The sequence below is a fragment of the Nilaparvata lugens genome, unplaced genomic scaffold (genome assembly GCF_014356525.2).
Source record: "Nilaparvata lugens isolate BPH unplaced genomic scaffold, ASM1435652v1 scaffold6472, whole genome shotgun sequence".
NCBI classification, from domain to species: domain Eukaryota; kingdom Metazoa; phylum Arthropoda; class Insecta; order Hemiptera; family Delphacidae; genus Nilaparvata; species Nilaparvata lugens.
Window position 1 is genome coordinate 8,273 of NW_024092224.1, and position 12,267 is coordinate 20,539.

Sequence of the window (12,267 nt, forward strand, 5' to 3'; positions counted from 1 at the left end):
AAAACCAAATAAGTATGGTATAAAACTGTACATGCTTTCTGAAGCCACCACTGGCTATGTTTGTAATTTTAATGTATTTTGTGGCCAGAGTAATGTTGTTGTAAATATTGTTACAACTTTATTAGGGAGCTTATCTGGAGTTGGTCGTACTCTGTACACAGACAGATTTTACACAAGTCCTGAACTTGCAAGGGAACTTGAGAAAATTGAAACTGGTCTTGTTGGAACAGTGATGAAAAATCGTAGGGGTTTGCCTAGAGATTTGAAAAATCCAAACCTACAAAAAGGGGAGCAAATATTTCGTAGGAGTGGGAATCTGTTAGCTATATGCTGGAAAGACAAACGTCCAGTGTATATGTTGAGTACTAGGCACACTGCTCAAATGACAACTTTTCAAACAAAAAGAGGCATTGAAAAAACCAAGCCTGCTTGTGTCTTGGATTATAATCAGAATAAGGCTGGTGTTGATCTCACAGATCAAATGATGTCTTATGGGGCATTTGAGCATAGAACAGTAAAATGGTGGAAAAAGCTAACTTTTCACTGTCTTCTTATGTGTGTAGTAAATTCTTGTATCTTACATAACCAGGTCAAAAGAAATAGGTTGTCAATAACCCAGTTCATGAGATTTCTAAGTGCTGAACTTGCAATATGTGAAAGAGATACTGCACAAGAGGGTCCACAGCCAGGTCCAAGTGGTGGCCAGTTAGGTAGGCTTGCAAATGGCAAACACTATTTGGAAAAAATTCCTGTACCTCCCGGGAAAAAAAGAGTACAGAGGGCATGTAAAGTTTGCTCTGCTAGGGGTAAAAATGAAACAGGGAAAGCAAAAAGGAAAGACACTTCCCACTGGTGCTCTGAATGTAAAATAGCTCTTTGCATGGAGCCATGCTTCAAAATATTTCATACAAAAAGAAATTTTTCCGCACCATTATAAGTGTAATTATATGACTTTATTCATTTAACAATATATTCTGTGTTTCTAAATGATTGTGTTCGTTTTTTATCGAATCCTGACCCAAATCTCTAAACACTAATGTTTGGTTCAATTTTTAAAAATGTCAAAAAATTATATTTTTCAAACCAATCTGATGAATATTATATGAAATTTTTATAGATATGAAATGGTATGAATAGAAAGAGGAAGAGAAGATCTTTCAAGAGAGGTAAGTGTGATTGAAGTGAGTTGAGTAGTTATTGAGCTATGAATGTTCAAAATGTAGCAAAAACAGCCGGCTGGCTTGGAAAGGCCAGCCGTAAATTGACCGGCAGGCTTGGAATGACCTGCCAAAAACCGGCCGGCACGCAAAGTGTTAAAGAGTCTATCGATAAAATTAAAAAATGTATAACAGAAAAAAATAAACATTTACAAACCAAGCCAGTGACGAACCAGCAACTATTCCATCATTCCATCATTTTTTGATGATGATGATCCCGACTATATTCAGCAGGAACTTCAAAATAATCAAGGTTAGTAGAACTTTATTATTCATATAATTCAACTTCATCCCTACAGCTAACCTAAAAAATTTTGTTGATGTCTCCAATCTTCCAATAATTTCCAGTATGTATTCATTTTGGATAATACAGACAATGCTTTCACAGTTTCTAATGACAATTTTGTCATTTTATTTGTTTAGATTCACAATCGGAAATGGATGAGACAGACGAGAACCAAGCCAGTGACGAACCAGCAACTATTCGTCCTGCTCCACAACCAGCAACTATTCGTCCTGCTCCACCTAGACGAGTTGGAAACCAGCGACTGAATACTTTTGTATGGGATGACGAGGATGCTGTTCCAACTGTGGAAGTATTCAATGATAATAGTGGTGTGACTGAAAATTTCAACTTAGATAATAGTAGTTCAGTGCTAGACTTTTTCTCTTACTTTGTTGATAATCAAGTTATTGGTGTTTTCAAGGAACAAACTAATCTATATGCAAGACAAAAGTTGAGAAAAATGAGAAGTACTAATACTCTAAAAGCTAATTCTAGAATGAATGAGTGGAAAAGTGTGACAAAAGCAGACATAAAAAAGTTCATAGGCATAATTTTTCATCAAAGTATTAGCAATAGACCTCAGATAATTGATCACTGGAGTAAAGACCCCACTATTTCTTGTAACTACTGTCCCAATGTTATGAGCAAGAACAGATTTCTTCTTATTCTTTCAAACCTTCACTTGAACGATAATTCGAAATTTATAAAGAAAGGTGAGCCAGGTCATGATCCACTTTATAAAAATCGACCTTTGATTTTATAAAGAAAAATCAATCCGAGGATGCCGTTGCTAAAATAACAGATTGGAGGATTAAAACTGGATAAAACTAACTGGACCCAAGAAGAACATGATGAAAATTTAGAAAACATCAAACCACACCCGCAGTGGCAAAGTCAGAGTAACTCCAACGTGTCATATCGATATCCTGGACATCACACGCTTCCTTTTTGATGAAAAAGAACAGAATAAAATTGAAAGAGATGAAGACGATGATGACTGAGATGACGTCATGAATATCGATTCCGGAGACGAAGACAATATGGACCATCCTCAGCCACCTGTCCATCCATTTCGTTCTCACCAAGGCGCTCCTACCACCAGTGAACGCGCTGAAAAGCATCCTCATGAATTCATGAGTGAAGGCGAAGAGCCAGCACAGACCGAATCCATACGGGACAAAGAACAGCAGAGCATCACTGATAAGTTACCACCAGTACAAGTGATGGAAACAACGCCCGTATACGTTAACGCCATAACCAACAACTTTGCGACAATGGTGATTAACAGTGTCGTCAACAACGCCTATTTAATGAAAGATCCATATTTCGGTTGCTATGAGTCAGAGGCAATGAGACATAACTTTAAATCTCCTACTACTCCAAAACTATGTAGTGGAGAACTGACTGCAACTGAGACTGATCTAAGAAGACGCTTACAGCAGTTTCGGCAATGCGGCTCTGGACAGGATAATATGATAGCAGAACACTTTTTGAAATTTGCTATCTTTCATGGAAATCTGAAGGACTATCTGTATCTGAAAGTTTCTCCTGATGTTGGCACTATCTATGATGTAGTTACCAGACTACAATCCGCTTCTCAACAGAATCGAAAGAAGCGTAGAGTGACTGACAATACCATGTTGAAAGATGTGAAGGTTGGCCTCAAGAAATTGAAGGACAAAGACGAAAGCACTGGCCCGAAGAAGGTCAAGATGAAGGAGAGTGAAGATAAAGATCACGGTCGAGCTCTATTACAGGCCCAAGAAGAACATGGCCAAACGAGCGACCAAAGCCAAGCCCTTGAGCTGGCTTGTCCACCCCTTTGCTAAATCTAGGGGAAAATGGGGTATAACAACGTCATAAAGATCCTATACACAGAAAGTGTACTTGATCTTTTGCATCTGGGATAACATCATAACCAGCGGCTATAATACTGGTTCACAGCAGACCAAGCTGTTGCACTAGGCGAGGATGTTGTGGATATTGGAACATTTGTTAAGGTTCTGTGCTCTGCCACCCGGATACAAATTTGTATGATTGAGAGCTCAGACGTCATTGTTTCCTCAATATTTAACACTTTGCGTGCCGAGCCCGTCACATGACGGGCTGGCAAGTTATCTGAAGATTGCTTAGCCCGTCACAGGACGGGCTGTCAAGTCATTTGAAGATTGCTCATCCCGTCATGTGACGTGGTGCTCTTTCCATTGCTTTTTAAATGTACTACACCGTCACTAGACGAGATTTAGTGTCTCAGATCAAAGCTTTGTTCTCCTAGTTACCTTAGAATCCGCTAGATAGCGTGAAAATGCAGGAATACAACGTTTACTAGCCATCTGATTCAACTGCTGTTTCCATCATTCAGATCAGGAAGATGGCTTCTGACAATCTGAATGACTCTGATATTGATGCGTTATTAGAAGGTGATTTTAGTGAGAATAGTGAGAAGTACTAATACTCTAAAAGCTAATTCTAGAATGAATGAGTGGAAAAGTGTGACAAAAGCAGACATAAAAAAGTTCATAGGCATAATTTTTCATCAAAGTATTAGCAATAGACCTCAGATAATTGATCACTGGAGTAAAGACCCCACTATTTCTTGTAACTACTGTCCCAATGTTATGAGCAAGAACAGATTCTTCTTATTCTTTCAAACCTTCACTTGAACGATAATTCGAAATTTATAAAGAAAGGTGAGCCAGGTCATGATCCACTTTATAAAAATCGACCTTTGATTTTATAAAGAAAAATCAATCCGAGAGGATGCCGTTGCTAAAATAACAGATTGGAGGATTAAAACTGGATAAAACTGGATAAAACTAACTGGACCCAAGAAGAACATGATGAAAATTTAGAAAACATCAAACCACACCCGCAGTGGCAAAGTCAGAGTAACTCCAACGTGTCATATCGATATCCTGGACATCACACGCTTCCTTTTTGATGAAAAAGAACAGAATAAAATTGAAAGAGATGAAGACGATGATGACTGAGATGACGTCATGAATATCGATTCCGGAGACGAAGACAATATGGACCATCCTCAGCCACCTGTCCATCCATTTCGTTCTCACCAAGGCGCTCCTACCACCAGTGAACGCGCTGAAAAGCATCCTCATGAATTCATGAGTGAAGGCGAAGAGCCAGCACAGACCGAATCCATACGGGACAAAGAACAGCAGAGCATCACTGATAAGTTACCACCAGTACAAGTGATGGAAACAACGCCCGTATACGTTAACGCCATAACCAACAACTTTGCGACAATGGTGATTAACAGTGTCGTCAACAACGCCTATTTAATGAAAGATCCATATTTCGGTTGCTATGAGTCAGAGGCAATGAGACATAACTTTAAATCTCCTACTACTCCAAAACTATGTAGTGGAGAACTGACTGCAACTGAGACTGATCTAAGAAGACGCTTACAGCAGTTTCGGCAATGCGGCTCTGGACAGGATAATATGATAGCAGAACACTTTTTGAAATTTGCTATCTTTCATGGAAATCTGAAGGACTATCTGTATCTGAAAGTTTCTCCTGATGTTGGCACTATCTATGATGTAGTTACCAGACTACAATCCGCTTCTCAACAGAATCGAAAGAAGCGTAGAGTGACTGACAATACCATGTTGAAAGATGTGAAGGTTGGCCTCAAGAAATTGAAGGACAAAGACGAAAGCACTGGCCCGAAGAAGGTCAAGATGAAGGAGAGTGAAGATAAAGATCACGGTCGAGCTCTATTACAGGCCCAAGAAGAACATGGCCAAACGAGCGACCAAAGCCAAGCCCTTGAGCTGGCTTGTCCACCCCTTTGCTAAATCTAGGGGAAAATGGGGTATAACAACGTCATAAAGATCCTATACACAGAAAGTGTACTTGATCTTTTGCATCTGGGATAACATCATAACCAGCGGCTATAATACTGGTTCACAGCAGACCAAGCTGTTGCACTAGGCGAGGATGTTGTGGATATTGGAACATTTGTTAAGGTTCTGTGCTCTGCCACCCGGATACAAATTTGTATGATTGAGAGCTCAGACGTCATTGTTCCTCAATATTAACACTTTGCGTGCCGAGCCCGTCACATGACGGGCTGGCAAGTTATCTGAAGATTGCTTAGCCCGTCACAGGACGGGCTGTCAAGTCATTTGAAGATTGCTCATCCCGTCATGTGACGTGGTGCTCTTTCCATTGCTTTTTAAATGTACTACACCGTCACTAGACGAGATTTAGTGTCTCAGATCAAAGCTTTGTTCTCCTAGTTACCTTAGAATCCGCTAGATAGCGTGAAAATGCAGGAATACAACGTTTACTAGCCATCTGATTCAACTGCTGTTTCCATCATTCAGATCAGGAAGATGGCTTCTGACAATCTGAATGACTCTGATATTGATGCGTTATTAGAAGGTGATTTTAGTGAGAATAGTGATGAAGATTTTCTTCTTGACAATTCTGATGATGATCCCGACTATATTCAGCAGGAACTTCAAAATAATCAAGGTTAGTAGAACTTTATTATTCATATAATTCAACTTCATCCCTACAGCTAACCTAAAAAATTTTGTTGATGTCTCCAATCTTCCAATAATTTCCAGTATGTATTCATTTTGGATAATACAGACAATGCTTTCACAGTTTCTAATGACAATTTTGTCATTTTATTTGTTTAGATTCACAATCGGAAATGGATGAGACAGACGAGAACCAAGCCAGTGACGAACCAGCAACTATTCGTCCTGCTCCACAACCAGCAACTATTCGTCCTGCTCCACCTAGACGAGTTGGAAACCAGCGACTGAATACTTTTGTATGGGATGACGAGGATGCTGTTCCAACTGTGGAAGTATTCAATGATAATAGTGGTGTGACTGAAAATTTCAACTTAGATAATAGTAGTTCAGTGCTAGACTTTTTCTCTTACTTTGTTGATAATCAAGTTATTGGTGTTTTCAAGGAACAAACTAATCTATATGCAAGACAAAAGTTGAGAAAAATGAGAAGTACTAATACTCTAAAAGCTAATTCTAGAATGAATGAGTGGAAAAGTGTGACAAAAGCAGACATAAAAAAGTTCATAGGCATAATTTTTCATCAAAGTATTAGCAATAGACCTCAGATAATTGATCACTGGAGTAAAGACCCCACTATTTCTTGTAACTACTGTCCCAATGTTATGAGCAAGAACAGATTTCTTCTTATTCTTTCAAACCTTCACTTGAACGATAATTCGAAATTTATAAAGAAAGGTGAGCCAGGTCATGATCCACTTTATAAAAATCGACCTTTGATTTTATAAAGAAAAATCAATCCGAGAGGATGCCGTTGCTAAAATAACAGATTGGAGGATTAAAACTGGATAAAACTGGATAAAACTAACTGGACCCAAGAAGAACATGATGAAAATTTAGAAAACATCAAACCACACCCGCAGTGGCAAAGTCAGAGTAACTCCAACGTGTCATATCGATATCCTGGACATCACACGCTTCCTTTTTGATGAAAAAGAACAGAATAAAATTGAAAGAGATGAAGACGATGATGACTGAGATGACGTCATGAATATCGATTCCGGAGACGAAGACAATATGGACCATCCTCAGCCACCTGTCCATCCATTTCGTTCTCACCAAGGTGCTCCTACCACCAGTGAACGCGCTGAAATCATCCTCATGAATTCATGAGTGAAGGCGAAGAGCCAGCACAGACCGAATCCATACGGGACAAAGAACAGCAGAGCATCACTGATAAGTTACCACCAGTACAAGTGATGGAAACAACGCCCGTATACGTTAACGCCATAACCAACAACTTTGCGACAATGGTGATTAACAGTGTCGTCAACAACGCCTATTTAATGAAAGATCCATATTTCGGTTGCTATGAGTCAGAGGCAATGAGACATAACTTTAAATCTCCTACTACTCCAAAACTATGTAGTGGAGAACTGACTGCAACTGAGACTGATCTAAGAAGACGCTTACAGCAGTTTCGGCAATGCGGCTCTGGACAGGATAATATGATAGCAGAACACTTTTTGAAATTTGCTATCTTTCATGGAAATCTGAAGGACTATCTGTATCTGAAAGTTTCTCCTGATGTTGGCACTATCTATGATGTAGTTACCAGACTACAATCCGCTTCTCAACAGAATCGAAAGAAGCGTAGAGTGACTGACAATACCATGTTGAAAGATGTGAAGGTTGGCCTCAAGAAATTGAAGGACAAAGACGAAAGCACTGGCCCGAAGAAGGTCAAGATGAAGGAGAGTGAAGATAAAGATCACGGTCGAGCTCTATTACAGGCCCAAGAAGAACATGGCCAAACGAGCGACCAAAGCCAAGCCCTTGAGCTGGCTTGTCCACCCCTTTGCTAAATCTAGGGGAAAATGGGGTATAACAACGTCATAAAGATCCTATACACAGAAAGTGTACTTGATCTTTTGCATCTGGGATAACATCATAACCAGCGGCTATAATACTGGTTCACAGCAGACCAAGCTGTTGCACTAGGCGAGGATGTTGTGGATATTGGAACATTTGTTAAGGTTCTGTGCTCTGCCACCCGGATACAAATTTGTATGATTGAGAGCTCAGACGTCATTGTTTCCTCAATATTTAACACTTTGCGTGCCGAGCCCGTCACATGACGGGCTGGCAAGTCATTTGAAGATTGCTCATCCCGTCATGTGACGTGGTGCTCTTTCCATTGCTTTTTAAATGTACTACACCGTCACTAGACGAGATTTAGTGTCTCAGATCAAAGCTTTGTTCTCCTAGTTACCTTAGAATCCGCTAGATAGCGTGAAAATGCAGGAATACAACGTTTACTAGCCATCTGATTCAACTGCTGTTTCCATCATTCAGATCAGGAAGATGGCTTCTGACAATCTGAATGACTCTGATATTGATGCGTTATTAGAAGGTGATTTTAGTGAGAATAGTGATGAAGATTTTCTTCTTGACAATTCTGATGATGATCCCGACTATATTCAGCAGGAACTTCAAAATAATCAAGGTTAGTAGAACTTTATTATTCATATAATTCAACTTCATCCCTACAGCTAACCTAAAAAATTTTGTTGATGTCTCCAATCTTCCAATAATTTCCAGTATGTATTCATTTTGGATAATACAGACAATGCTTTCACAGTTTCTAATGACAATTTTGTCATTTTATTTGTTTAGATTCACAATCGGAAATGGATGAGACAGACGAGAACCAAGCCAGTGACGAACCAGCAACTATTCGTCCTGCTCCACAACCAGCAACTATTCGTCCTGCTCCACCTAGACGAGTTGGAAACCAGCGACTGAATACTTTTGTATGGGATGACGAGGATGCTGTTCCAACTGTGGAAGTATTCAATGATAATAGTGGTGTGACTGAAAATTTCAACTTAGATAATAGTAGTTCAGTGCTAGACTTTTTCTCCATTATCGGGAAATGTTACATTTGTTACTCTAAACCAATCAAAAGGAAAATGGTCAAATCCCCAATTGACTTGCTGGTCTGCATCAATTGAGAATTCATTGAAACTTGTGCAATCAAAATAAGCAGTCATTTTCTCGTCTTATCAGTTCGAACGATTAGAACCAAATGACTCTCTCTCTCTCTCACACAAGCAGCAGACTGGCTTGTACCCAACTCGGGCCCCCCTGGCACGTTGCCGCTTTTTCCTCTATTGCAAAAGCTATGTGAAAGAGAAATCAGTCGTGAGTTCCTTTTTAATCCATCATTCGTATACTAGTGAAACCATTTGCCTCTCACCGCGTAGCGATCTCTGCATTACGAATGACGAGTAAAGGATCATCTCGTTCTCCCCTTTGATCGGTCGTACGCTACTGCCAGTTTAAGTGAATCCATCATCCACCTCGGGCGGCCTTGTGAAGGTCGGGAGGGCGTTGCCCGGCCTTGACTGAGTGAGCGACCGAGTGATGTCAGCTTGTGCGTGCATACATCAAGCTATATAAAAACACATTTTTAATTTCTTATCACTTAATGCAGCTTGCGTAGTGGAGAGTGATTGAGTGCACTTGTCTACACGTACTAGCTGCCGAGGAGGCCTATCACAATTGGCGAGCACTGCATACTCCACAGAGGTTTAGCTCGACGCTAACATTATTGATTGTAAGTAAAAATTTTTGTTACATTCTCATATTTTTGTGAAATAACACTAAATTGATTTTTATAATATATATTTGGTTACAGTTATTAAATATTTCATTGTTTTCCACAGCATTTTCTCACCTCACAACTCGGTCTCATAAGCAGTTGTGCTCTCGTGAGAGAAACTTACCTGCATCGAGAAAATCATAGGCGAGGAGCTAAGCTGGAACAATACCTGAACCGAGTCGAGGAGCTGAGAGAAGCATATCCGATTATTTCATTTCGTCAAATCAACACATGTAAGTTCATTTTTACTTGAATTTTCCTCTTCTCCGAGGACAATATTGTTCTCCATGTTAGATCCTTCAACATGGAAGTAAGAGGAGCTCATTTTTCAAACATGAATCTTATCTTGTCAGTGTTTTCTATCATCAATGAGATAACACATTTTAATATTTAACCAACCAGTAGCAAAGTTGATGCATTTCATTTATTTACAATATTGCACACATACTTGATTTTGATCTTTCTTTGTCAATCTTGTTCTAAGCCTGTTTCATCTGAAGAATCTCGTAAAAAATTCCAGATAAGTTTATTTAATTGTTCTTTTGTTAAATGAGCATTGTTTTCTATTATAACCTTCTTAATTCTATTGATAGAGTGTGTAAGGATTGTACACACACATGAGCCTGGGATATCGCCATTCTCCCAGAATTTATCATATGATGTACCATATAAATCACAAACAAGAATATGATTATAGTTATCACTATGCCAAACTCCTAATTTTTCATAATCTCTCACAAAAGTTAAATATTGTAGATTTGTCCATCCTTTTTCTGCTAACTGGTCCAATATATCTAGGTGCATGTCCAAGAGTTCACTTAATTTATATTGATATCTCATTTTTTCTAAAGGAACAGAATGGTATTCACTTAATTGATTAAAATGTCTATCTATAATGAATTGAACGCACAAATCTGAAGACTTTAACTCAGACTCCACTGATCCCGCACCAAACACATTATCCATCTCAGTACAGTAGCTTGATGTTGTATCAGCAAAGACAAGATCACTACTAACAGATTAGCTTGCTCTAGCTTATTATTATTATTATTATGAAAAGCACACTCTAGCGATAATTTATTGTACTTTATAGTACTCTACTTATATATATTTGGTTACAGTTATTAAATATTTCATTGTTTTCACAGCATTTTCTCACCTCTCAACTCGAGGAGTCAAAGGCAGTATCTACACCTGAGAGGAATCAATCATACCATAGGCCGCTATCTACACCTGTACCATAGACCGCTATCTACACCTGTAGCATAGGCCACTATCTACACCTCTACACTCGAGGAGATTCACGCAGCATCAACCAGTACATGTAAGTACATTTTTACTTCGATTTTATCCTCTGAGGAGGAAAATTATGCTCCGAGGACAGTTTTTCTCCTCCGAGCACAGTTTTTCTCCTCCGAGCACAGTGTTTGTCCTCGGAGGATGAAAAACCTTCTACATTATACTGCATGCTTGTGATTTTTCCGCTTCATCTGTATGATGAGCTTCTTCTTCTTCTTCTTCTTTTTTCTTACACTCATCAGCATATAAACAAAACGGTAAATGCATTACTTTTTCAAATGGTTCAACGATAATATATTTACAAAACACACATTATAGATAGTGATAGTTATGTAAGAAATAACCATTTCTTGCAAAATAGTCTGCTCTATCAGTTAATGGTTTGCAAATGTAACAATGTAGATGGTGTGGAGGTAGTTTTTCAAAGTACTCTCCTTGTACAGATAAATCTTCTGGCATATTGGTAAATGATAAATATCTTTCTTCATATTCTCGTAGAATATTATTATCGTAATTCTCCTCTTCAATTGTTATATTTCCTTCCCTTCTACAGTTTGTGCTAAACTTTGCATGTTCGTTGGCTACAACATCATTTTGCTCCCAATCTCCTAAAAAAATTGAACAAAATACGCAGCGTACAATGTCCGGTTCACACGCGAATATAAATCCCTCTTTCGCCATGTTTTCCGCGGACAAATGCGGAGAAGATTTCAACCATCTTTTATCGAATGTTAATAATCTCAATCTTTCATGCAACATTATCTGTCCTTGTGATAACATCGTGAATGCTAATTCACAACTGATTGTGAATTGTACTCCTTTACACACACACACACTATTGCCTATGCAATCCTGATCATAATTCTTTTGTTTTTTCAGCATCATACCGAGGGAACGCAGACTTCGTGGCATCAATTCAAGCACAGTCCACCATCGCATCACCCTTGATGATGAGGATATTGACATTGAGAATGTGCTTGAGAGGTCGAAAACTCGAGTTTTCGAGATAATTAGGGAGCATGCGGCACGGTATGATGGAAATGTAAGGTGGTACATAGTTTTAAACGTTTTATTGTATAAATTAGTGGTGCTGGATGACAAGGTTGATGAGTCTGTTTCATCTCTAATAAATCTACATAGTTACTCCAACATAGCGCTAAACGTGCTTGAGAACTATGATGATTTTAATAAGCATTTTTTCTTGGCTGTGAGAAAAATCCTCTCATCTTTCGAAAATTTCGTAAGACATGGGAGTGGATGGGTGCTAAAGAAAATTGAATCACTGGATGTGAA

The 12,267-nt window shown here is 38.8% G+C and overlaps 2 protein-coding genes across 2 annotated transcripts; both read left to right on the top strand.

Moving 5' to 3' along the window:
• The first annotated feature begins 3,811 nt into the window (after window positions 1-3,811).
• Window positions 3,812-6,799, top strand: LOC120356315 (piggyBac transposable element-derived protein 5-like). The gene is made up of 3 exons (XM_039445236.1): window positions 3,812-3,923; window positions 5,911-6,003; window positions 6,174-6,799. Exons 1-3 carry the CDS (start codon window positions 3,875-3,877, stop codon window positions 6,797-6,799), a joined length of 768 nt encoding a protein of 255 aa, XP_039301170.1. The 5' UTR covers window positions 3,812-3,874.
• A 1,576-nt stretch (window positions 6,800-8,375) lies between these two features.
• On the top strand, window positions 8,376-12,082 carry LOC111054468. The gene is made up of 4 exons (XM_039445237.1): window positions 8,376-8,517; window positions 8,688-8,917; window positions 10,945-10,999; window positions 11,854-12,082. The coding sequence occupies exons 1-4, from the start codon at window positions 8,376-8,378 to the stop codon at window positions 11,982-11,984; spliced, it is 558 nt and encodes a 185-aa protein (XP_039301171.1). The 3' UTR covers window positions 11,985-12,082.
• The last annotated feature ends 185 nt before the right edge of the window (window positions 12,083-12,267 follow it).

Coding starts and splice junctions, on each gene's coding strand:
- LOC111054468 (XM_039445237.1), top strand. CDS start 8,376: ATGGCTTCTGACAATCTGAATGACTCTGATATTGATGCGTTATTAGAA. Junction 8,518..8,687: donor GGAACTTCAAAATAATCAAG/GTTAGTAGAACT, acceptor TTATTTGTTTAG/ATTCACAATCGGAAATGGAT. Junction 8,918..10,944: donor ACTTAGATAATAGTAGTTCA/GTGCTAGACTTT, acceptor CCTGTAGCATAG/GCCACTATCTACACCTCTAC.
- LOC120356315 (XM_039445236.1), top strand. CDS start 3,875: ATGGCTTCTGACAATCTGAATGACTCTGATATTGATGCGTTATTAGAA. Junction 3,924..5,910: donor TATTGATGCGTTATTAGAAG/GTGATTTTAGTG, acceptor CGTTATTAGAAG/GTGATTTTAGTGAGAATAGT. Junction 6,004..6,173: donor GGAACTTCAAAATAATCAAG/GTTAGTAGAACT, acceptor TTATTTGTTTAG/ATTCACAATCGGAAATGGAT.